This window comes from Anopheles funestus, chromosome 3RL (genome assembly GCF_943734845.2).
Source record: "Anopheles funestus chromosome 3RL, idAnoFuneDA-416_04, whole genome shotgun sequence".
Lineage (NCBI taxonomy): Eukaryota > Metazoa > Arthropoda > Insecta > Diptera > Culicidae > Anopheles > Anopheles funestus.
Window position 1 is genome coordinate 6,390,720 of NC_064599.1, and position 22,871 is coordinate 6,413,590.

At 45.6% G+C, this 22,871-nt stretch overlaps 6 protein-coding genes across 6 annotated transcripts; 3 read left to right on the forward strand and 3 right to left on the reverse strand.

The window, feature by feature from the left end:
* Positions 1-177: 177 nt before the first annotated feature.
* Positions 178-14,165, forward strand: LOC125772263 (cubilin homolog). Its single transcript, XM_049443763.1, has 15 exons — positions 178-735; positions 1,315-1,593; positions 1,659-2,340; positions 2,404-2,634; positions 2,751-3,158; positions 3,236-4,826; positions 4,925-6,331; positions 6,401-6,744; positions 6,811-7,171; positions 7,229-7,561; positions 7,631-7,821; positions 7,890-10,983; positions 11,066-12,384; positions 12,456-12,536; positions 12,776-14,165. The coding sequence occupies exons 1-15, from the start codon at positions 656-658 to the stop codon at positions 13,670-13,672; spliced, it is 11,298 nt and encodes a 3,765-aa protein (XP_049299720.1). The 5' UTR covers positions 178-655; the 3' UTR covers positions 13,673-14,165.
* On the reverse strand, positions 14,146-17,394 carry LOC125772270 (uncharacterized). Its single transcript, XM_049443804.1, has 5 exons — positions 16,950-17,394; positions 16,514-16,886; positions 15,982-16,445; positions 14,355-15,920; positions 14,146-14,233 (listed from the first exon to the last, which is right to left on the reverse strand). The coding sequence occupies exons 1-4, from the start codon at positions 17,190-17,192 to the stop codon at positions 14,361-14,363; spliced, it is 2,640 nt and encodes an 879-aa protein (XP_049299761.1). The 5' UTR covers positions 17,193-17,394; the 3' UTR covers positions 14,146-14,233; positions 14,355-14,360.
* Positions 17,395-17,540: 146 nt separating this feature from the next.
* Positions 17,541-19,358, forward strand: LOC125772279 (WD repeat-containing protein 89). The gene is made up of 5 exons (XM_049443818.1): positions 17,541-17,676; positions 17,739-18,122; positions 18,183-18,729; positions 18,797-18,902; positions 19,108-19,358. The coding sequence occupies exons 1-5, from the start codon at positions 17,667-17,669 to the stop codon at positions 19,255-19,257; spliced, it is 1,197 nt and encodes a 398-aa protein (XP_049299775.1). The 5' UTR covers positions 17,541-17,666; the 3' UTR covers positions 19,258-19,358.
* Positions 19,359-19,489: 131 nt separating this feature from the next.
* On the forward strand, positions 19,490-20,375 carry LOC125772297 (calcium and integrin-binding family member 2-like). The gene is made up of 4 exons (XM_049443860.1): positions 19,490-19,754; positions 19,819-19,966; positions 20,035-20,144; positions 20,209-20,375. Exons 1-4 carry the CDS (start codon positions 19,569-19,571, stop codon positions 20,317-20,319), a joined length of 555 nt encoding a protein of 184 aa, XP_049299817.1. The 5' UTR covers positions 19,490-19,568; the 3' UTR covers positions 20,320-20,375.
* Positions 20,376-20,384: 9 nt separating this feature from the next.
* On the reverse strand, positions 20,385-21,482 carry LOC125772294 (small nuclear ribonucleoprotein-associated protein B). The gene is made up of 2 exons (XM_049443846.1): positions 21,326-21,482; positions 20,385-21,169 (listed from the first exon to the last, which is right to left on the reverse strand). Exons 1-2 carry the CDS (start codon positions 21,326-21,328, stop codon positions 20,564-20,566), a joined length of 609 nt encoding a protein of 202 aa, XP_049299803.1. The 5' UTR covers positions 21,329-21,482; the 3' UTR covers positions 20,385-20,563.
* A 95-nt stretch (positions 21,483-21,577) lies between these two features.
* LOC125772293 (transcription initiation factor TFIID subunit 11) lies at positions 21,578-22,528 on the reverse strand. The gene is made up of 2 exons (XM_049443845.1): positions 22,089-22,528; positions 21,578-22,015 (listed from the first exon to the last, which is right to left on the reverse strand). The coding sequence occupies exons 1-2, from the start codon at positions 22,394-22,396 to the stop codon at positions 21,694-21,696; spliced, it is 630 nt and encodes a 209-aa protein (XP_049299802.1). The 5' UTR covers positions 22,397-22,528; the 3' UTR covers positions 21,578-21,693.
* Positions 22,529-22,871: the final 343 nt, after the last annotated feature.

The window sequence follows — 22,871 nt, forward strand, 5'->3', positions numbered from 1 at the left end:
ATCCTTTGATGGAGATCCTGGTAAGTAGTATTCTGAACTAGTCCTTATTCAACAGATATTGATGATTGACGCCAGATCTATCATCCCTTACTCTTATGCACTTAGAACTATTGAGCTATTCTGCTTGATGTCAAACAGAAAGCTATTTTGTAAGCCAGTTGCATGACAGACCGATAACGAACCTAACGGGAAGAAGATATTGAGGAGATGGCGCTTCTGTGGAACAGCCGATAACCGAGTGGCTTGATATACCTCATGCTTAGGATCAAATTTCATGTAGACGGATAGACGGATAGACGGAAAATATCACTTATTTCATTCACAAAATGGTAATATCTCTCACTACCCATTGCCCATTCATCCTCAAGCAATCTTATCAGTTTCGGTATTATTTTTCAGGGGGTGTTTTACTCTGTCGAACGAAAAATCATGTGTTCATTGAACGTTTTCAGCATTTATTTCAGAAACGGCATATCGAGCTAGTCCGGAGTTTTCCTATAAAAGGCGCCCCAATTTGGCTGAACGCTCAGTTAGTGCCCTACGTTAGGAAGTGAACAGAAGAAATAAACCCTTAAGCAGTGAAGTGTTCTAGTGAAGTATTCCAGTGAAGTGAAAATGGTTCAGTGTTGCTGAATGTGTGATTAGAGCAAAGGAAATGTGGCTTAAATCGAGCACTCTCGCACTGTACGTGCTGTTTCGGGTGTTTTGTTGTGTCGTTGGAGGATTTGATGATCAGTAAGTGTTATTTGCCTGCAAGATCGAACTACTCAAGCTACATATTTGACGATTATAAACCTGAACAGCGTTGTACGTCTAAAGTTTTTCAATCGATGTAAATAATGGGTGGAATTCAAACAGAACTGGGCGTATATCGTGGGCTGTAAGAGCAAAAATACGCCTCCCAGATTGTGAACACGAGCACACTTGCTAAGGGCAAGACAAAGTGATGCCATTTTATGTCACATAAGATCATAAAATTTAAGTTTTTCGGAAGAACAATAGATAAATTAAGTGCGGAATACTTTTGTTTTAATCGAATTAAAGGGATTTTTCAAGAATTTCACTACTTTTCTCGGAAAACCAATCTAGATGGGGGCGTACACCGTTATCTTTGTACACATTAACGACAAAACCCCGGAATTCAAAATGGTGATCTTTGAGTTTTTCTTTTGTAGTTAAAACAGCAACTTGTATAAAGTACAGTTTCTTTTAAGCTTAACCATAGCTACAAGCAAACAGCACCCTAGGAACTCTAGGAACCCATCAAACGAAGTTTTATTGAAGATAGATTCATCTTCTCGCATCTCCTTGCAGAGCCAAAATACTCGCGACCAATGGGCACATTATCATTGAGTCGGCACAAGACAAAAACATTACCTTCTACATGAAGGGTAGCGGCCATCTTAACATCGGCGGACTTAGTGTGGAGGAAGTGTTACGGACGTTATCGAAAATGATGATCGAAGGTCGATCGTCCACCGATAATCAAGCCTTCCTCCCCGGAGGTAGTGTAGCCGAACAGGTTCAACTGCTGGCCACATATGTTAGCGGTCCGTTCGGGTTAATTAAGCGTGTTGAATCTCTTGAGCAGGAGTAAGTGTTTTGGTTTAAAAACATTTAAGGATATTCGGCTCATTAAAAAGCGTCCATCTTTTTAGATCATCAACACGCAACAGCACACAGATGCATCCACGCATCGGGTCCTTGGCACGTCGCGTGAAGAACGTCGAGACAAAGTTGGCAGCACTGATGACAACGCTTCAAACTAACAAGTGCACAAGTGGACCATGCCAGAACGGTGGAACCTGTATCGCTCAGTACGATTCCTTCGTATGTCTCTGTCCGAGCAATTGGGAAGGACAAACCTGCACTACCGATGTGAATGAATGCGCCCTGTTCGCCGGTACAGATCTCGGGTGTCAGAATGGGGCCACATGTAAGAACGTTCACGGTGGATACAACTGTATGTGTAGCGATGGGTGGCGAGGAATACACTGTAATACACGCTCCCAGGACTGTGCCACAGCCGGAGCAGATCTCTGTGGACATGGTACGTGCGTGCAGGCTAAGGACGGCTATCGGTGCATCTGTGATCAAGGCTGGAAGACGAACGGGCTGACACCGGCCTGCTCACAGGACGTGGATGAATGTAGTGAATCGAAACCCCACTGTTCAAAGGATCCGGAAGTGAGCTGTATCAATCTTCCTGGGTCGTTCGTATGTGGCCCATGCCCAGCAGGTTACACCGGCAATGGATTCTACTGCGTCGACATTGATGAGTGTGAGACGAACAATGGTGGTTGCAGTACCTCTCCATCAGTGTCCTGCATCAATACAAGAGTAAGCGATTGTACGTTCGATCCAATACAAAGTGGTTTTCTAATCTAATTTGCTGTACTACAGGGATCTTATCGGTGCGGTAATTGTCCCTCCGGATATACTGGAGACGGACGAACATGTCTAGCGCAAGGTAACCGATGTACGCAAGGACTTTGCCATCCGATGGCACGTTGCGTGGATTATGGAAGTGCTGTTCCGAACTGTATCTGCCTACCGGGATATGTTGGATCTGGGTTTGGACCGAACGGATGCTATCGTTCATCGTTGAACCCGTGTGCCAGCGCGCCTTGCAGGGTACTGTATATGTTTGCTAACATTTTTCTGTTTCCGACTTATATTTCTACCACTATGGCTTTCATTGAGATGCTATTCAATTTCCCATGTTTATGCTTTTGTCCTTCGTGCTTCAGAATGGTGGAACATGTGTAAAGATCGATGCACAGAACTACAGCTGCACTTGCCCGCCAGATACAAATCCGCCCAATTGCATGCGGACGACTTCACCCTGTGAAATAAATCCCTGTCAGAATGGTGGTACATGCTTCTCTACGGGTGGCAGTTTTGGAAGGATTTCATGCCGCTGTCCACCTGGTTATACGGGACTTCGCTGTCAAACGCAAGTACGTGCTTGCGGAGGTATTCGTTATCAGCTGAATGGTACACTACGCTATCCGGAATTCAACGGTACCTACAACCATAACGCTCGCTGTGCTTGGTTGATCAAAACTAACGACACCCAGGTGCTGGACGTAACATTCACGCAGTTTAATCTCGAGGTTCCGGTCGGCTCAGGCGAGTGCAAGTACGATTGGCTACAGGTATGTGTAGATCTTTCGCTGATCTTTCAAACAAGAATCAACCGCCGACCGTTTAATGCGATGGAAACCCTTTACAGATACACGATGGACGTACATCAGCTGCCCAGATTATTGGACGCTTCTGTGGAAACGAGCTGCCCCGTGGAGGTAATTTCCAGTCCACCCACAACATGCTCTACCTCTGGTTCCGTTCAGACAACTCCACTGCTCACGATGGGTTCGAGCTGCAGTGGAAAAGCATTAACCCAGTATGCGGTGGTAGGATATTGGCCGTCAGCCATGGCATTATAACATCTCCCGGAACACCCGGTAACTATCCGCCGAACCGAGACTGCAAGTGGTACCTGCAGGCACCGCAAGGTCGTCGCATTCAATTCACCTTCTTTACGATGAAGATCGAGGCGCACGAAAACTGTAACTACGACTATGTGCAAATCACCGACGGTATGGAGGACGAAGGTATGCTGCTGGCAAAGTACTGCAATACAACACATCCACCACCGTTGATTACGCCCAGCAATGAAGCGACCGTGTACTTCCACAGTGACGACAGTGGTAACGATGCCGGTTTCCAAATCAGTTACGCCGTAGTCGAAGGTGTGCCGGGATGTGGTGGAACGTACACGCAGCGTGAAGGAGTGATTAGCTCACCGCTATCACAAACAGATAACGTTTATCCGAACAACCTGAACTGTGAGTACCTGATCAAACTTCCCATTGGAAGCCGGGTTGAGATCAAGTTTAGCAAGTTCCATCTGGAGCAAAGTGAGTCCTGCAAGTTCGATTATCTGGAGATCTTTGATGGCAGCAGCACTGAAGACGCATCGCTTGGCAAGTTCTGTGGCGATCGGATGCCACCGGCTTTCACCTCGACCGAAAACTCACTCCTGCTCAAGTTCCATACTGACTGGTCGGCACCGAATCCCGGCTTTAGTCTTGTATACAAAATCAAATGTGGCGGTACGTTTACCGACCCGGGAAAGGACCTCATATCACCCTCGTACCCTCAGATGTATTTAGCTAATCAGTTGTGTGACTACGTCATACATGGACCACTTGGCAAAGCGATCATATTCGACTTCCAGGACTTTGATATCGAGAAGAACAGCTTCCCAAAGTGTGAGCTCGATTACGTCGAGCTGTACGATGGGCTGCTACCGACCAACGAAACACTGCTCGGACGATACTGTAGCACGAAAACGCCACCAACGACGATCTCGACAAAAAATGTACTCCTGCTGCGCTTCGTCTCAGACGGCTCGGTAGCTGGTCGGGGTTTCAAGGGTAACTTTTCGTTCTACGACGTCAGCTGCGGTGGCGTGTTGATGCGCGAGGACAGCATCATCCGATCGCCAATGATTGCGGAATCTGGCAAGTATCAGCATGATGCACAGTGCGAATGGATCATCGTAGCACCACCGGGCCATGCTATACAGCTGACATGGAATAGCTTCGAGCTGGAGGTTAGTGGACGGTGCGTGTACGACTACGTGCAGGTGTTTGACAATTCCTCGATAGCAAACAGTCTTGTTGGACGATACTGTGGAACGGAAAAACCTCCAGCAGTCACCAGCACAGGTAACATGGTGACGATACAGTTTGTGACGGATTCTTCCTCCTCGAAGGATGGCTTTAGTTTGGCCTTTAACTTTATTGACGTGGAGAAATGTAAGTAGGATGGATTGAAAAAAACGTGAATGATATTGAAATTGTACCTAATACTTTTGGATTAACATTGTGTCCTATTTCTATTTCTTGTGCTGTAGCTTGTGGCGGAAACTACTTTGCAACGAGCGGTATCATTCGTTCACCAGGCTGGCCCAAGAACTATCTCTCCAACAAGGTCTGTGAGTGGGTCATCACGGTGCCGATGGGGCAGCAAATCATGCTGTTGGTACACTCGTTTAAGATGGAGAAGCATAAGTCGTGCCGTTTCGATGGGCTCACCATTCGAAACGGTGGCACACAGCATTCACCCCTCATCGGAAACTACTGCGGGGAGGACGATTTTAATGGGACATTTTCATTTAGCCACCAGCTGTATTTGCGCTTCTACTCGGATAGTTCTCGCAACTATCCGGGTTTCATGATCGAGTGGGATTCAGCTACGACCGGATGCGGTGGTGTACTTACCTCTCCACGCGGTTCCATCATCTCACCAAACTATCCACTGCCCTATGGACAGAATGCACTCTGCATGTGGCGGATTTCGACGAGCGAAGGTTCGGCCATACACATTGTGTTTACCGATATGGATATGGAGAACCACAAGGACTGCCAGTACGATTATCTGGACATTTACGATGGTTCCGATATGGGCGGTCGTAAAATGGGTCGTTTCTGCAATGCCGAAACGGATCCGATCGTGTTGGACACTGAATCGAACCACGCATTCATACGCATGCGCACGGACGAAACTAATCAGCGCCGGGGATTCCAGCTGAAGTACAACATTCTCTGCCGCCGAAATATTACCGGCTTTGGTGGAATTATCGAATCACCGAATTTCCCGAACGAGTATGCCGCATCAATGGACTGCCGGTGGACGATCAAGGTGCCACCAGGTAACAAGATCAATTTGGAATTTTCACACTTTGACTTCGAATCGATCACACAGCAAAATGTGGATAATGCAACCCATCAGCGCTGCCCGTTCGATTATATCGAAGTACAGGAATTGGGGGCAGATGATTTGCCTTTAGCACGCCGGTACTGTGCCAATAAACCACCACCGATTATTAGTAAGGGCCGGTCGATCGATTTGATCTTCCACACTGATGCGAGTGGTGAGCAGATGGGATTCCGGGCAGAATGGTCTATCAATGGGTGTGGCGGGTTGTTGACAAAACCGAACGGGGTTTTCAGCTCACCAAACTATCCCAACCACTACCCGAAAAACACGGAATGCTACTGGACAATAAGGGTTGATCCGGGCAAACGGATCGATTTAACTGTGGGAGAGTTTCACATGGAAACTAACTACCAGTGTCGTTACGATGGTTTGTTCATTGCCAACGATGCTAACTTTACGCAACAAGTGGCTATGTTATGTCACGAGCAGCAAGAACCAGTACATCTTACTAGCAGCGGTAATGAACTGTTCGTTAAGTTCTACAGTGACCATACCTATTCCTACAAGGGCTTTCAGGCAATGTACAGGACGATTGATTCCCGTAAGTTTCCGCTTTAGAATAGATTTTCGATAGTGTTTGTTATCTTACCGTACTATCGCAATGTTACAGAATGTGGCGGTAAGATAACGCTTCATCAAGGATTCATCAGTTCCCCCAACTATCCGTCCAACTATCCTGCGAACATTTCCTGCTCATGGTTGATCGAGACGGATGCTTCACACACGCTGCAGTTTAACATAAAATCTTTAGCAATCGAGCGATCGTCTAACTGTACGAATGACGCGCTACAGGTATACGATGGTAATACAGCCGATGTAGATCGCTTGCTGCTAACGGCTTGTGGAAGCGAGTCGAACGTAACTACCGTCACAACTTCCGGTCGCGAAATGCTGGTAAAATTCCAATCAAACAACATTATCGAAGCAAAAGGATTCCAGGCCGAATTTATAACGGTACGTAGCAATGTGAGTGCTTTCCAAAATAAGAAATATGCTCTAAATGTTGGCGTTGTCGTATAGAACTGTGGATCACGTATTGAAGTTAAACAACCCGGTAACATTCTGCTGAATAAAGCCCACAAGATGTCTTCCGACAACTGTACCTGGGTGTTGATGGCACCGGAACCTACACAGCGCATCACCTTAACCATTGCCCACCTGAGCGTGATGGACGTTGAGGGTGACTGCTTTGCTAGTGTGATGGTATATGATGGCGACAATACAGATGGACCGATACGTTTTGAAGGTTGTGGACACAAAATCCCACCGGCAATTGTCAGCCGCGGTAATGCACTTACGATATTGATTACCTCGGAAGACGTTATACTTAACAAGATCGATAATCTGTATGTGGAGTTAACGTACACTACTTTGGACAATGGTAAGTAGGGAGAGTATGTTGATTTTCATAACGATTTAAATGGTTGTTTCATCCCAGCCTGTGGTGGAAGCTTGACGGCATTAATGGGCGAGTTTAGTTCTCCGAACTACCCCGATTCGTACCCTCTGAACGTTGAGTGCATCTGGAAGTTATCCGCATCACCAGGCAACAAGATGACATTGTCCTTTAAGGAGCTAGACATCGACCCAACGGACGACTGCAACGGAGACTATCTGGAGATTCGGGAGCGAGATGAAAATGGTCCCTTGTTGGGTGATTTCTGCGGAAACCAAATTCCCACCAATCTTACCGAGGCGAGCAGCTTTTGGGTCAAGTTCCGTTCGAACGAGATTGGCGTATCGAAGGGATTCTTGGCGGAGTATTCTTACGGTAAGTTATTCTCAACCGTTGCTTTGTGCGCACCGTACTCACTAGAACTGTGCTTTCAATTTGTTGTAGACATGCTTAGCGAAATCACTGGAACGAGTGGCACGATTACATCACCAATGTACCCTCGAAGTTATGCTAGATCCGATAATGTAGGCTGGCGCATTAGCGTCGACATAGGCGCTGTGATAGCGATCAGCTTCAATCGATTTGCCATTGATCGTCAAATGGACGATCCAGATATGTGCGATGGCTCGCTGGTGGTAAGTAATGAATCCGGAACTCCACGTTTTTTGGATACTAAGACATCTGTTGTTGGTTGTTGTGACAGATATACGACGGATACGATGATACAGCCACTCCTTTGCTGAGTGGCTGCGGATTCATTAAACCGGACGCACTAACCTCTACCTCCAACGTCGTGTATATTGTGCTCGATCATTCGGACTTATTGGAATCGTCTCTGTTTTCGCTCAACTGGCAGAAGAAGTACGTCACCGACACACCCACCTATACGGTAGACAATGAGAACTTCTGTAATGGTCATGCAACGATCGTGCTGAACAGTACCGATACCACGTTCAATCTAACCTCGCCGGGCTATCCGAACGGATACACCAACGGTCTGAACTGTAGTTGGATCTTCCAGTCGGCATTACCTGCTTACCATCCGTTTTTGAGCTTCAGTTTTATAGATTTGGAAGAAACGAGCGATTGTCTGGCAGATTATGTCGAGGTGTTTAGCTCTACCGATCTAGTCACGTGGAAAACGTTCGGACGTGTCTGTACCTATGCGGTCAGAGGAACTTACAAATTTCACGGTACGCCCCATCTAAAGGTAGAGTTCCGGACGGATTATTACCAGAATCGTACCGGCTTTACTGCTACAACTTTTCTGCGATGCGGTGGCTTGCTTACCGATCCGAACGGTGTTATAACACAACCGGATTCGTTGCCTACGGTCGAGCCTGGTATGCCGTTCAGTCGGGTCGAATCGTTCGAGTCGTGCAACTGGAACATTAGTGTCCGGGCAGGGCGGACAATTGAATTTACATTCGAAAAGCTTAACATTAGCGCACAGCCAACTTCTCCGCTTGGTCGCAACGGGTTTGTCGTTATCAAGAACGGCATTGACGAGCATTCACCTCTGCTCGGACGGTACAGTGGTACCGAGATACCGGACATCATCAAAACCAGCAGTAATCGTGCATTCGTTCAGTACCGACCGAGCATCAGTTTAACAAATCTGTTCCGACTGGTGTACCGTGAGGTAGGCATCGAATGTGGAGGTAACGTTGTGCTAAGCGCACAGTTCAACACTACAGATATCGCAACACCGAACTATCCGGAAGTACCGCAGCCTCACAGCGAATGTTTCTGGACGGTGTTGGCACCGGCTGGTGAACTGCTTTGGGTAGAAATTTCCGGACAGGTTCTACTTCCCCGAATACCGATGTGCAAAATGGAGTACTTTCAGCTACGCGAAGGACTTACGTCGAATGCGCGGGAATTGTTGCACTCCTGCTCGAGCGATTTGACCAAGCGCATTATGACCAGCACAAATGCACTCTCGGTGAAGTACTTTAACGATCGCACCGACCCAACCGGTGGCGTTAAGCTGCGCGTTACGTTGGCTAAATGTGGAGGTGTAGCTCGGGGTACGCAGGGTTCCATCACGTCGAAGAATTATCCCACGTTCGGAGGATACCCATCGCCGGCAGTATGTGAGTACTATATCCAGCAGAATTTGCACGGTACAATGACTCTTACGTTCGAGGACATACACCTCCCGACAAAAGCAAACTGCAGTGGTGGAGATCATGTACGCATCCTCTCAATACTACCAGGATCCAATAACACAGAAATCGAGCTGGGCAAGTTCTGCGGTACACAAATACCAGCGCAACCAATTGTGAGTATCGTACCGCACGTGAAGGTTGTCTTTACGGCCAGCAGTATGAATTCATTTTATAGGGGATTCAAGTTGAACTATGCCTTGAACTACAGTCGCTGCAGTTACTCGATCGTGGGTGATGCTGGTGAAATCAGCAGCCCTGGTTACGGCGAAGAAGTACAGGCATTATCATTCTGCGAGTGGCGTATCACAGTACCGAAGGGACGACGTATTAAGATAGATTTTCTAGATCTCGACATACAGGAGCACTTGTCTTACCCATATATTCAAAGGCTGGCCTTTTTCGATGGATTCAACTATCAAGCACGCACCAAATCGGTCATACCGGGCGATAAGTCACCGATATATTCCAGCGATAATCGTTTGTTGATACAGTATCTCTCGCGAGTGGCAAACGGCAGACGTGGATTCCGCTTGCGCTATTCCAGTGACGAACCGACACTATGTGACGGAAATCTCAATGGATGGCAAGGTAGTATAACGAGCCCAGTCAATGTCAGCACGATCGTATGCTCATACATGCGTACAGAGCCTAGCCTTTCGCGGGATCCAAGCTCCCAACCGAACATTGGTACACTTGCAATGAATTTCCGCGAGGTTTATGTCGGTGCTTTAGTACGCTCATGCGTGGATATATTGCGAGGAGCTGTTGGTACGGGGGGATCAAACCCTCTGAAAAAGCTATGCACAAACGCGACAAACGAGATGGTTCTGTCGCCATTCCACAACACCATTATCACGTTGATTCAAACGCCATATTATTCGTTGCTTGGGTTTAAGATGGATTACCGGGTGCACCAGTGTGGAGGTGTATTTGGAACTATCAGCAACATAAGCCGCCCACTAGGGCTGGATCTGCTCGATCGTGATGGGTTACACTGTGCGTGGTATGTGTCCTACCCGGACCAGACACTGATCAACGTCGCAATCGAACGGTTCCAAATGCAATTGCCCTGCGAGCAAGAGTATCTCCTTCTTTATAATGGTCCTAGTGCGATGAGCCCTCTACTGGGACGGTTTTGTAAGGACTCACCCCCACCAGGAGAACCTATTGCCACCCATAAGCATCTACTGTACGTCGAATATCATACCGCTCGGCCAAATGCGTCTGGGAATGTTGGGGACTTTAACTTACAGCTAAGTAGCAAGAACTTTGGCTGTGGTGGTACACTGCACGAGACTTCGTCAACATTTGGATCACCGCTCAAGAACGGGAAGTACCAACCGAATCAGGAGTGCATGTGGATTTTGCAAGCGAATGCGGGCCAACATATCGGTGTGCGATTCATCAATCGATTCAACCTAGAGAAGAGCACCAACTGCACGAAGGATTATGTGGAACTGTTCGACCAGGGGCGCAATCGGGAATGGGTTAGTTTGGGCCGCGTCTGTGGTAAGGATGTTCCACCAAACTTTAACTCGTCCGGTACTACGATGAAGGTTGTCTTCCGAACGGATGACACCAATGAAGCGGACGGATTCACCATCAAATGGGAGTCAAATTGTGGTGGTAAGTAGAACGCACTAACTAATGCATGGAACAAATCTGATCGTATCTCGGAGCCTGTGCTATTAACGATTCTCTTCCACAGGAATATTCTACGCGGAACAGGAAACGAAAGTCATCGTTAGTCCGAACTATCCGGCCAAGTATAACAATTTGCAGGTGTGCAACTACACTATCCTCGCAAACTCTTCCGATGCTGGCATAGTATTTAATTTCTTAGACTTCGATCTCGAGGATACGATCGTAACGTCTGTGTGTGCGTACGATAATCTTACCGTGTACCGGAAGCTCGAGTATGCCGAACCCATTACCTGGGATAAGGTTGGCACGTACTGTCGTAAAACATCACCAGCACGGTTCCGCGTGAAGGATCGTGCTGCGATCGTATTCCGTACCGATCGATTCATACAAGCACGTGGCTTCCGGTTTGAGTACACGCTGGATTCGTGCGGTGCCAACATCACTAGCTCGATGCGCATTCATAGTCCCGAGCAGCTTCCACACGATGGTACGTACCGGCCTGCCCTGACCTGCCGTTGGTACATCGATATTCCAGAGGGGCAGAAAGTCACGATACGGTTCGAAACGCTCGAAATTGAGCACACGGAATCGTGCTATTTCGACACGGTAGAGGTCTACCGAGGACTGGAAGCAAATCATGACCATCGGTTGGCGTTGTTGTGTGGCAACCTAACCGAGCACGCACCTGCCATCTCAATCAGTGGCAGCCGACACGGTATGATATCTTTCAAGACGGAATCATTCTCATCAACCCGTGGCAAAATGTCCGCCCTGGTACTGTACACACCGGACTGTGACAAACATATCACACTCGGCGAGCTTTCGAGAAGCTATCGACTAAATGTTATCGGCAGTGGAAACAACCACGTACAGGACTGCCAGTACGTTTTTCAAGCACCAGACGGATACAAGTTACAGGTAGTGTTTGATCAATTCCACGTTGGATCTTCACGCAACGCATCGGTAGCAAACTGTACGGATGATTACGTAGAGTTGCGAGACGGTGGTAGTGTGTTTTCGCTGCTAATGGGACGCTTCTGCGGTAATGATCCGGTAAGCCCACAAACAAGCTTTGGCTCGACGCTACACTTCCGATATGTGACGGATTCTGCACTGCGAGGCACATTGTTCGATGCGAGAATCAATATAATTCCATCTCTATGTGGACAAATGCATCATAATCTTACGGGCGGTGCAATAGTCACGCTAAATACACCCAACTTCGGAGAGGGCAACAAATATCCACCAAGCACCAAGTGTCTGTGGCTGCTGGAAGCTTCGGCTGGAAAGCAAGTTGAGATACAGTTCCTACAGATGGACCTTCAACAGTACGATGAGACCAACCGCGAGTGTAAGGACTACATTGGCATCCGGGATGCTTCGGTAGGTGGAAAGCGTGCCCTCTTTTTGTAAAACAAGTTTGTTACAATGTCTTGGATTTTATTATTTTCTAGCTCAAATCTGTCATATATGAAGGTCTTGGCAATTCCCTCATCTTTAACGGTGGTTCCGCTAGCAAGGCCTCTTTCTATCATGTAAGTGAAGTAATAGAAGAGTTTGTAGGCTTTTATCTCATACATTGTACACACATGTAGGATAGTAGAAATAGTAACTCACTGCTCAACAACATGCCCAAGTCGCTATAACTCCCATATAAGAATAAGTTACATAAATAATTGGGGCTTTTTTTGGAGGAACAATTGATGTTTCTTTTTAATCTATTCTATAATGTTGAAGTTAGAGATCTCGTTAAGGTTTTTTCCTTTCTCCCCAGGGTTCTCGTTACGCCAACGCTTACCATATCTACTGCGGCAATAATTACCTGCCCAGCACCTACTTATCAATCGTCAACCGGGTGTATGTTAGCTTCGAAAGTGACGCTTTGATCGAGGGCAAAGGTGTTTCGTTGCGTGTACATGAGAGTCACTTGTGTGCCAAAAACTACACCGCTCTGCAAGGACGAATCGTACAGAGCGAAATGCTCAAAGATCAACGGTGTACGATCACGGTGGAAGTACCAAAGAACTACACGATCGCTGTCTACTTCAACACGTTCTACCTGTACAACGTGGATTGTGCCCTTCATGCACTGAAAGTATATGGCGGACCGGAAGAAACTACCGAACAGCTGCTGGGCGAGTACTGTAACTTCGCCACGCCGAATCCGATCTTTACGACCGGAAACTTCTTGCGGATCGTAATGCCTGCGACTGATCGAGAGTTTATATCGCTACAGCTAGATGCCACGTACGTTGCCACCGACCAGGGCCAGGGTTGTGGTGGTGAACTGTACAACTACGGCGGTGTGTTTAGCAGTCCGCTCTATCCGGCAAACAATCGGACGCGCATGGAGTGCCTGTGGACGGTAACCGTGCCTAACAATTTGGTCGTAGCGCTGCAATTTAGTGTGTTCGATCTTGGAAGCAAATCATCCTGCGCCACCGATTACCTGCAGATACTCGACCGGGACGAAGAATCGAATGCAGATGAGGCACGCGCAGAGAAGGAAAAGGTCGTACGACAGCATTGCGGTGGAGACAAACCGGCAAACTACATTGGCAACGGCAGTACCGTTCGGGTGCGTTACAAGAAAACGCAAAACTTCTCCGGTGTCGGTTGGATGATAAAGTTCATGGGCATCGAGAAGGGTGCAGGAGTGAACGAATATTAATGAATATTATGGATTATAAGCTTTCTTTCTATATTCCTTTATAATTTATCTCACTTTAAAAAGGGTTTTAATATTACGTAAGGCATATATTATAGGACCAGAAGTATATCAACCTAAACAAGCACAAAAGGTGTTGAACAACACCTTCTCTAATATATGGAGTATCTTGGCAGCTGTTCACAAACGACTTTAAGTTTCAGAATTGGAATAATCAATACTACATATACATAGCTCTGGCAGCAGTAAAAAATTTGTATTTGATTTAATAAACACTGTTTCAGCACACCTTATCTGAGCGAGGGATAAATAAAATCAGTGGAAATTTAATCACAATAAACGAATTATCTCTTGACATTGATAATTTTTTTCAGCTTTTCCACAAGGACAAAAGGCTTCGTAAAAATACGTAAAAATGTAACAAAACATATAATAAATAATTTGTGTTATTCCATAAACATACAATAAAGATAATTTTATACAACTTACCTGCAAATCAGCCTATTAATACCCGTTTATGTTGCTTTGTAACACAAACTGATCACTTATTACAATTCTCCTGGGCTGCAAAACATAAAAATTTGGGATGTTTTCTATGATTAATCAAAGTTGAACAGCAAACAAAAATTTTGTAGCTAGAATTGTATGTGTCATGTAATAATATATATATTTGCAATGCATTCACCTTCTATCAAATGTCCAATACGCTGCTCAGTGCGGTTATTATGCTCTGCAGCTTTCCTTTCTGCGGTGTTTGTAAGCGTTGTGTGGAAATTAGACATTCCAAACGCACCGTTTGGCTCTGTAGCTCCTTCAAGCAGTGGTTGATCTCCGATGCACCATCAGCATGATCTTCGATTGTTGCATCAAATTTGCGCTTCTTGCTTTGTGAGCTATCGTTCTCAAACATGTCCACATCAATATCCTGAATGAGCTCATCATCTTCATCGGGAAACAGTTCATTCACTTTGCTGTTAATAGTAAGCATTAAGCTATCTAATGATTCGGACGAGTCCACTGTGTCTCCGGTCCGTTGACAGCGATGCTTAACAACAGACAGTGTTTGCCCCCTGGAACGACTTCCAGCTTTTAACGGTTGCAACTTTGTAGAGTTATTGCTGTGCCACCGGCTTAGCTGTGATTGAAGGGAAGGCTGTTTGTTCAGAAGCTGATGCGCAGTAGGTATCTGGTTGTCCTTTAGTTTGCATAACACATGAAAAGCAAATGCCTTTACGAATGGTACATTGTCTTTTAGGAGCACTTCAAGCAAACTCTGCACATTGATAGACGATTTAGGATGAGTATTGATTAGCTTTGCAAGCTGATACTTTACAAATGGTTTCGCTTCCACTAGAGCAGATGCATTCGTGCAGTTTAGCACTGCACCTAGAGACAAGCTTGGACCGTTTCGTTCGAGACTATCGAAGATACAGCTTGCGGAAGATGTTTTCACGATCTCACTCCACTTCAACTGGGAGATCCAAAGAGAAGTTGTTGAGCCTTCAATCGAACTCATTGCCATGCCGGTGATCGAGAGTAATCCTAGCACTTCGTAGAAAATCCTTAAATTTCCAGGGGCTTGTTGCCGTGCCTTGATTGCTTGCAATAATCGCTTTTCTAAACATCCCATAAACTGTTTCCTTTTAGATTCATCGATATCTGCTGGCAATGGGCACAACGCGGCCCACAACCGATCGTGTTTGCCATCGGTTGCAGGGAAAGTGGCGAGAAGCTTTTCCTTATGCGTGACCGGAAGAAACACGAAGAGATTGCGCAGTAGCTGCCGAACGTGCACCTGTTTCGGGCGGCTAGTAAAGATCGAGTAGTGATCGTTAATTTTCTTCCAGAAAATGAAGTAATTGTACATTAGCTGGGCGGAATGGTAGCGAACATATATCGACCATAGATCGATCCCGAACAAAGCCGTGTAGTAATGCTCTTGGAGCACCATGCGAACGAGCACTTCTTCAACCATCTTCTGTCCTGTTCGATCTTTCAAGCGTACACCCATGAGGACGAGTGCTGAGCAGCGCACAAGCAATTGTTTGTACAGCGTACCGTTGTCGTAGAACAATGAATCAGATCGTTTTAACAAGCTGCACACATGCTGCAAGAGATGGTATCGTTTGCAGTACAGCGATAGTAGGACGTTATCTTTTGCATTCGAAACTAGTTGTGTGACGATGTGCATCATCAGATGGTAAAAGGAATGAATTTCTTCCTGCGTTTTACAATCGTACTGGGATAATGCCTGGGGAAGAAAATTACAATGAGACAATGTAGCAAATTTATCTCAATACACATTTTCTTACCTTTGCAAACGGTTCTGTGCGGAAGGAATTTTCCACGATAGCCATGTAACCGAGGTGCAGATACTGTTCAACGCTCGCTGCCAAATCGTTGCAGATCGTTTTCAGCCGCAGGCAAGACTTCACTTCGAGCAAAGTCCGTATAACAGAGGTCAAAGCACACACTCCGGCGTGTTGCTTTGAAAGCATCAATATCTTTAACATCACCCGAAGGAAGAATGCATTCAACTTTAATGCGATCGTGCTCTGTTTCGTGAGCTCATTTTTGGTTCGTACATCCAAGAATGAGGCGTTGATGCCGTTGTTCAGAATTGTTAGAATCTCACCAAGCCACGCAGTTCTACTGCAAAGAAAGGACTCTTCCGCGTGATCGGTGCAAAGCTTCACGATTGCTTTCCACACGTCGCTGGCAAGCAGTGAATCGATAGGGCTGATTTCGTTACCTACATTGGCCAACAGGATGCAAACTACAAAAGGAAAAGAAATGCGTGATAATATACTATGCTGATAGCATATTGCTATTCCATGGACCCACCTTTCTCCAAGCAATCGTATTCTTTGTCGTGATCTATCGCACGAAAGTAGTTACAATTACGTCCGGATGCATCCCGTGGGTACAACAGGTCCAGAAAGGCCATCAAAAGCTTCTTGCAAACGGCATAAAGTGACTTCATTGCTTCGAGTGCTTCGGACTCGTGAGCCATGGTGGTATAATTTTTTCGAACGATCGTGTAGCACCGTAGAAGATATTCGGGAAATATTACCAGCGATCGAAGCAACTGACATTGTTCTTCCTTTTCGGTTAGATACTCGGCAAGCTTCAACAACACGTCGGCAACTTTTAGTAAAATGGTAATATTCTCCACGAAGAAAACCGAAAGCCCGTTCGATTGCACTTCCGATTGAATCTACAAGTATGGACAGAAAGTCAGGGGACGATACAAATATATAAACATTGCTTATTACCATACCTTCTCTAGAAAGCAAACCAATTCTGGTAGAATGGCACATGAAATTTCCTCTTCGAACTCTCTCGGGTCGAACTGATGAATGATGTTGGTGAACAGAAACTCGTACAAATCGACGTCGCTTTCCTGGCGCCGAAGTCCTTTGAGGGAGGTCTGTGCTATTTCCTTTAGCGGTACATCACGGATAGCATCCCCGAGCAGTAGTAAATCGTTGGCACTGTTTAATACTACTTTCGTTTCACTCATGGTCCAATTTGAATCCGACTTCCTGCTAGTGCGGATAGTGTTGCAACTAAATTAGTACCGGCGCTAAACACAACAAATTAACAATCCAAACAAACGGTAGCCAATGTCAACGAAAAGCGCGCCGGGAACAAAGTACAGCCCATTACGCAGAAATGACAGTTGTTCGATATTTAATTTATCTGTCACCGGGAAGTTGAAAAACTTATAAAAACAACCACCAAAAACCATAAGTTATTATAAATTCTATCAACAACAAATTGTGCAATATCGCTACCATGGAACTGTTTTAAGGGACGCCGCATTTCGTCCGATTTTTTAATTTCCTTGCTGAAAATACGTTGGTAGCTGTGATAGCTGTCAAAATGCCATCCGGCACGTGTAGTTGAATGTTGATGTTTTGAATAAAAAACGATTACAAAATAGAATCACCGGTGCCATCGGCAGATCTTTATAGTTTTGTTCATTTTGTACAGAATGTTTGACGGTTTGTAGCGAAACGAATTAATACAAACAAAAAGTTTTGAAAGATTTTTACTCCTATTGTAGATCCTCAAAGTTCGGATGAAGAATCACCCGTTCCAGATGCGAATTCGTGTAGCGCCAAAGAATTGATTAAATTGTTTCAGCAGGAAATATCTCCCGGATCGGAAATTGCAGCATCCTTAAAGCGTACCTGTGGGTTACACATTGCCCAGTCGTGCGAATATGACACGCTTGCAGTTGGTTTGTCACGCAAAGAATTGCAACTATACCGGATACGTGAGAGCGGAGAACTTGCCCTGGAAAATGGTTCACTGGGTCGATATGAAAGTGCGATCCGTGGCGTGAGATTCTTCAATGGAGATCCAAACAGTCTGGTGTGCTGTACAGAGGCTGGCGACATATATCTCTACGATGTACGAAGCGGTTCGGAAGTACACCATTTCGAAGGTAACAATTGTCCATGTTACGGTGGGCTGTGGTTCATAGTTTGCTTTCCATTCGCTACAGATACTTCCGAAGGTATAAAAAAGTCGGTTTCCTCGTGCGACATCAATCAAAACGATCGAGTTCTCTGCGCGTCTAGCGAGGTACAGAAGAATGGCGATAGTTTTCTGCTGTTTTTTGACGTGCGCGAACGCAAATATCTTGGATGTTACTGGGAGTGTCACAGTGACGACATAACGCACGTACGCTTTCATCCCACTAGTCCGGATCTGTTCGCTAGCGCCAGTGTGGACGGATTGATCAACGTGTTCAACATATCGAAACTAACCGAAGACGATGCAATGCAATACTGCTTCAATATCGAAACGGCAATCGATGCAATCAACTGGCACACGGATCCAACTGGGCGCGATCTGGTGTCATGCGTAACGACCACAAACGATCTACATCTGTACGATGTTGAAAGTCAGGACAGTGTGGCATTGTTTAACCGTGAGCAGATCACACACGCTATGCGACGCACATCGGCGATCGATTGTAATGTGGTCGGTACGCATAATTACGGAAATGGAAGTTTTTTCGTACTGGCAGGTTCCAACTTTAACAAAGGGTAAGTTTTTCAGGATTAGTTATATTAAATGGAATGCTAAAAAGAAGTTCCTCTTTTCTGCTTTTAGCAACGATTGCTTACGGACGTTAAGGTACGACAACAAATGCTTGCTTCCCGATCGATCTTTCAACGGCAACAAACAGATTGTTCGCGCTAGCGTGTACAACGAAAAGGTACCTCCTTTCACCCTTTATTTAAACATTTTATTTGCCTACATACTTGCGTTTGTCATCGGTTCCTTTTCTTAAGTGGCTTCCCCTTTGTACATTGCTGGGTTGAAGTAGTTTTCCGCCTATCCATCGTTATCGCTCACCGGTTCGCCTTATCTTTACATCGTGTTCCTGTTTTTTTATTACCATTATTTCCATCAAACAACAGGACCAGTATCTGATTGCAACAGGCGAATGTGGTTTGATTACGCTGTGGAAGTGCCGAATGGATGGGTCGGAACACACCAGTATCATCAATAGCGCGAGTAAAACTTTGAAGCAAAAGCTGCACGTTAGTCATCGCGCGAAGCCGTACTGATCGTGACCCGGACTGCAGGATCGTGTGGTTAATTTTTTGTGTTCGGCTAAATGCTGAAAACGATACAAGAAACGAATAAAACACCCATTGTCTTTATCAAGCGTGTGCGTTTTGGTAATTGATCGTTAACGGGAATCGATTCTAAGCACCCCGCCATCGCCATGGTGTAGATTTGGCCCTCGGTTTTCACTCTAACCGCGAGAAACGCTTTATTGGTTATAATTGATTTTATCGCCAGCATAAAAAAGATAGTTTAACATTTTTGAACATTTTCGTGGTACGCACTACCGAGCAAGGCAAGGAACAGTGCCATGGGTTCTAAGACGAGCATCATCACGAACGAACAGCTGTCCGAGTATGCCGAATTAACGTACCTTAGTAAATCGGAAATCATTTTCATTCTGCAAAAGTTTCTGCTACTCGATGGGGGGCATCAGTTTTCGCTGACGAAACGCTTTCCCGAACAGGACGTGGTAAACTTGTTTCCTCAGCTAAAGGTAAGGAATAAATATACAGATTCGTTTCGTGTGTGTTTTTCATTTTTCCTGCCTCCCGAAACAGTATAACCCATTTCGTGATCGGTTGCTGCACGTGTTTTCGTCCGAACATGATGATCGTTTTTCGTTCGAAGATCTGCTGGATCTGTTTAGTGTGCTTTCGGAGAAGTGTCCACTAGCAGTGAAGGCTACATGGGCTTTTCAGATTTACGGTTAGTATGATATGTGTAATTGTTTCTCCTTTTTTCTCCTATATTAACGACAAGTCCATATGGTACAGATTTTGATGATGATAATCTAATCACAAAAGAGGACATTCTAGAGCTTTGTGATCGCATTACAAAGCACGACCGTTTGGAACAGGAAGAGAAAATGAACATTGCAGAGCTGGTGAGCTAATGAGAAGCTTGTTACATATTTTTTGCTGATTAATATTTCCCTATGCCGTTTGCAGTTACTTAAGGAGATCGATCTGCAAAATAATGGCAACATCGGGGAATTTGAGTTCATTCATGCCATGAGCAAGATGCCTGAATTCCGGCAGACTTTTTCGTGTCGCGTGTAAAACGTCGATTACATTTTGTTATATTAAAAATTGCTTAAGTGTGTTAAAAAATCTAACATCGCTGGTTGGAAATTCATGAGAAGTTCATTTATCTTTATTCGCTATTTCAAACGTTACATATACATGTGTATGATGGAGAAAAGTGTTTATTATTTTTATATTAATTCCATCAGCGTTTCCAGGGAAAATTTGTGAGGAAAAAGAACATAAAACCTAATTATATTTGTCGGCAGTGAATGTCGCACTAGTACGGCCTGGTAGGTGGACCGCCACGCATCATACCCGGCGGTGGCCCTCGCATTGGTGGCGGTGCACCGCGAGCCATTCCAGCCATCGGATTCACACCAGGTATCATGGCCGGCGGTGGTCCTCCTGGAATCATAGGACGCATCTGAGGTGGGGCAGACACCTGCTGTCCTCGACCCACCGGTGCCATATGTTGTTGCGATGGTCCGCCAACACCGCGCACCGGTCCCTGCAATCCTGCCGGTACACCGGCAATGTTGGTCGGCATACCACGACCTGTCACGCGTCCCATGCCGGGTCCACCGGCACCTCCGGGTATTGGTACGCGCGGTAGGCCCTCCTCTGGTGGCGGTGGTCCTTCGACCGTGAGTGACACAATGTTACCACCGCGCAACAGGACGAACCCGAGCACACGCTTTTCCTCGCGCTCCGGCAGTTTGGTGTTTTTCGGCTTAATTTTCCTGAACTCCTCACAGTCTCCCAGGATGAGGTTCATGTGTTTGTCAAAAGCTTTGAACGTGCCGATGAAGGTACGCGAGTCTTGCAAAACGATCCGCACCCTGTAGTTCAGGAGCTGGATCATTTTGTTGTTTTTGCCGATCGTCTGAAAAGTCGTAGTGAAAGGGAAATCATGAAAGTGTAAATGGTAATGTCCTGTTCTACGTTTTGTGGCAATATTATTCCGCTTCCGACGCCATAACCTGGCGCGGCACTACGGAAAGAGACCCGTGTTTACATCGGCTTTTACGAACATACTTACCATTTTCACGAGTTAGAACGGCTGGAACACACAAAGGATAAGGTATTGCGAATGCTACGCACTTTTTGCTATGAAATAAACTGTATTTCACGCGGTTTTATTACAAAATGTTTACCGCATCGAAAATGATGCGGTTCAATTTTTTTGTTGAAGATTTTTGACAGCAGGTTGATCAAGGTGTATCAAGATGGCGGGCTACAAGGTGAGACAAATCAAAGGTTATTATACAAATAACAATACAAAGAAAGCATCTCATGGACCATCGCGCTATTATATTTTGTCATCCAATCAGTTGGGAATATTGTAATACCGATTGAAAAACATACTTATAGATTTATATACTAAGAAATGTACGCACATTTGTACGATTAGTTAAGCTTAAAAAATTGCTTGTGACCTCGTCCGGTAGGGATGTGTCCTCTGTTTCTCAGCCGACGAACCGCTTCGCGTAAATACTTCGGTTGGATGGCACCGGTTTCGCCAGCCTTTTCCATCACATCCAGTGCCTCTTCAACGACTTCTCCGACGAACACTTTTGCTATACCGGACATAGCAATCACTACGTTCTGCGAAACGGAACATCCCGTGATGGTTTGCATCAGACGCTTTACGGCCGCCTTTGGAAATGCTGCCCGGCGATACATTTCATACCGATCCAACTGTCCTTCCGTAAAATTGGAAACCAGTACTCTGTAGAAAACAAAAAGTCCGGTTAGTTATTCAATCCTGGTCGCTACAGTCCAATTCACAATCGACTACTTACTGCATCTTTTCAAGCTCTTCTTCCTCTAGCTCACGTTTGCTCTTGGTTTCCTTGCGTTTGTCACGCTCACGATCTTTCTGTTCCTTTACCAACAGTATGCTATTATCGTGTCCCATTTCTGGCATGATGATATCCTCGAATTCCGTCCGTAGGTCCGGTTTATCTTCATTCCCGGACGAGTCTCGTCGACTGGACGATGGCGGTGGATCGAAGAAGTCATCTTCTGATGAGAGTAATGATTGCAGATCTTTCTTATTATCCGGCGGCATGTTGTCGTCCGAGCTGCTTGGTTCCAGTATGTTCTCCATTGCGTTGATGCTGAGTGTTATTTAAAATTTACTTGTAAAATAGCCAAAAATTACGCGAGCAGTGCAGGCGCAGACTGGCAGTGTTTGTTTATGTTTTCTACTCTACTGGTCTGTCAAGAAACTTTTGATCAAGGTGATAGGGAATGAGGTGGGAGAGTATCTACAAATATAATATTGATTTATAAACGATTTCAGCGATATGCAATAGTACATTTATTTAATCCCATACCACTGAATGTGTTTTAGCTTAATTTAGTAAAGAAAAGCGATGTAAATGCTCATTACAATTACAAAAATATCATAATTACAAACCAACCGAAACGTCAGCGCCGTCTGCATAGTCCACCCCATAGCTAATAGCGTTTTGTGAGAAGAAGTCATCGCTAGTTGGTCTACTCTCGCAAACGATTGGTTGACGTTCGTGATGCAACGCGAGCACGTCAATGCTCAATCCGTGCTGTGGGTTCGACCCTGC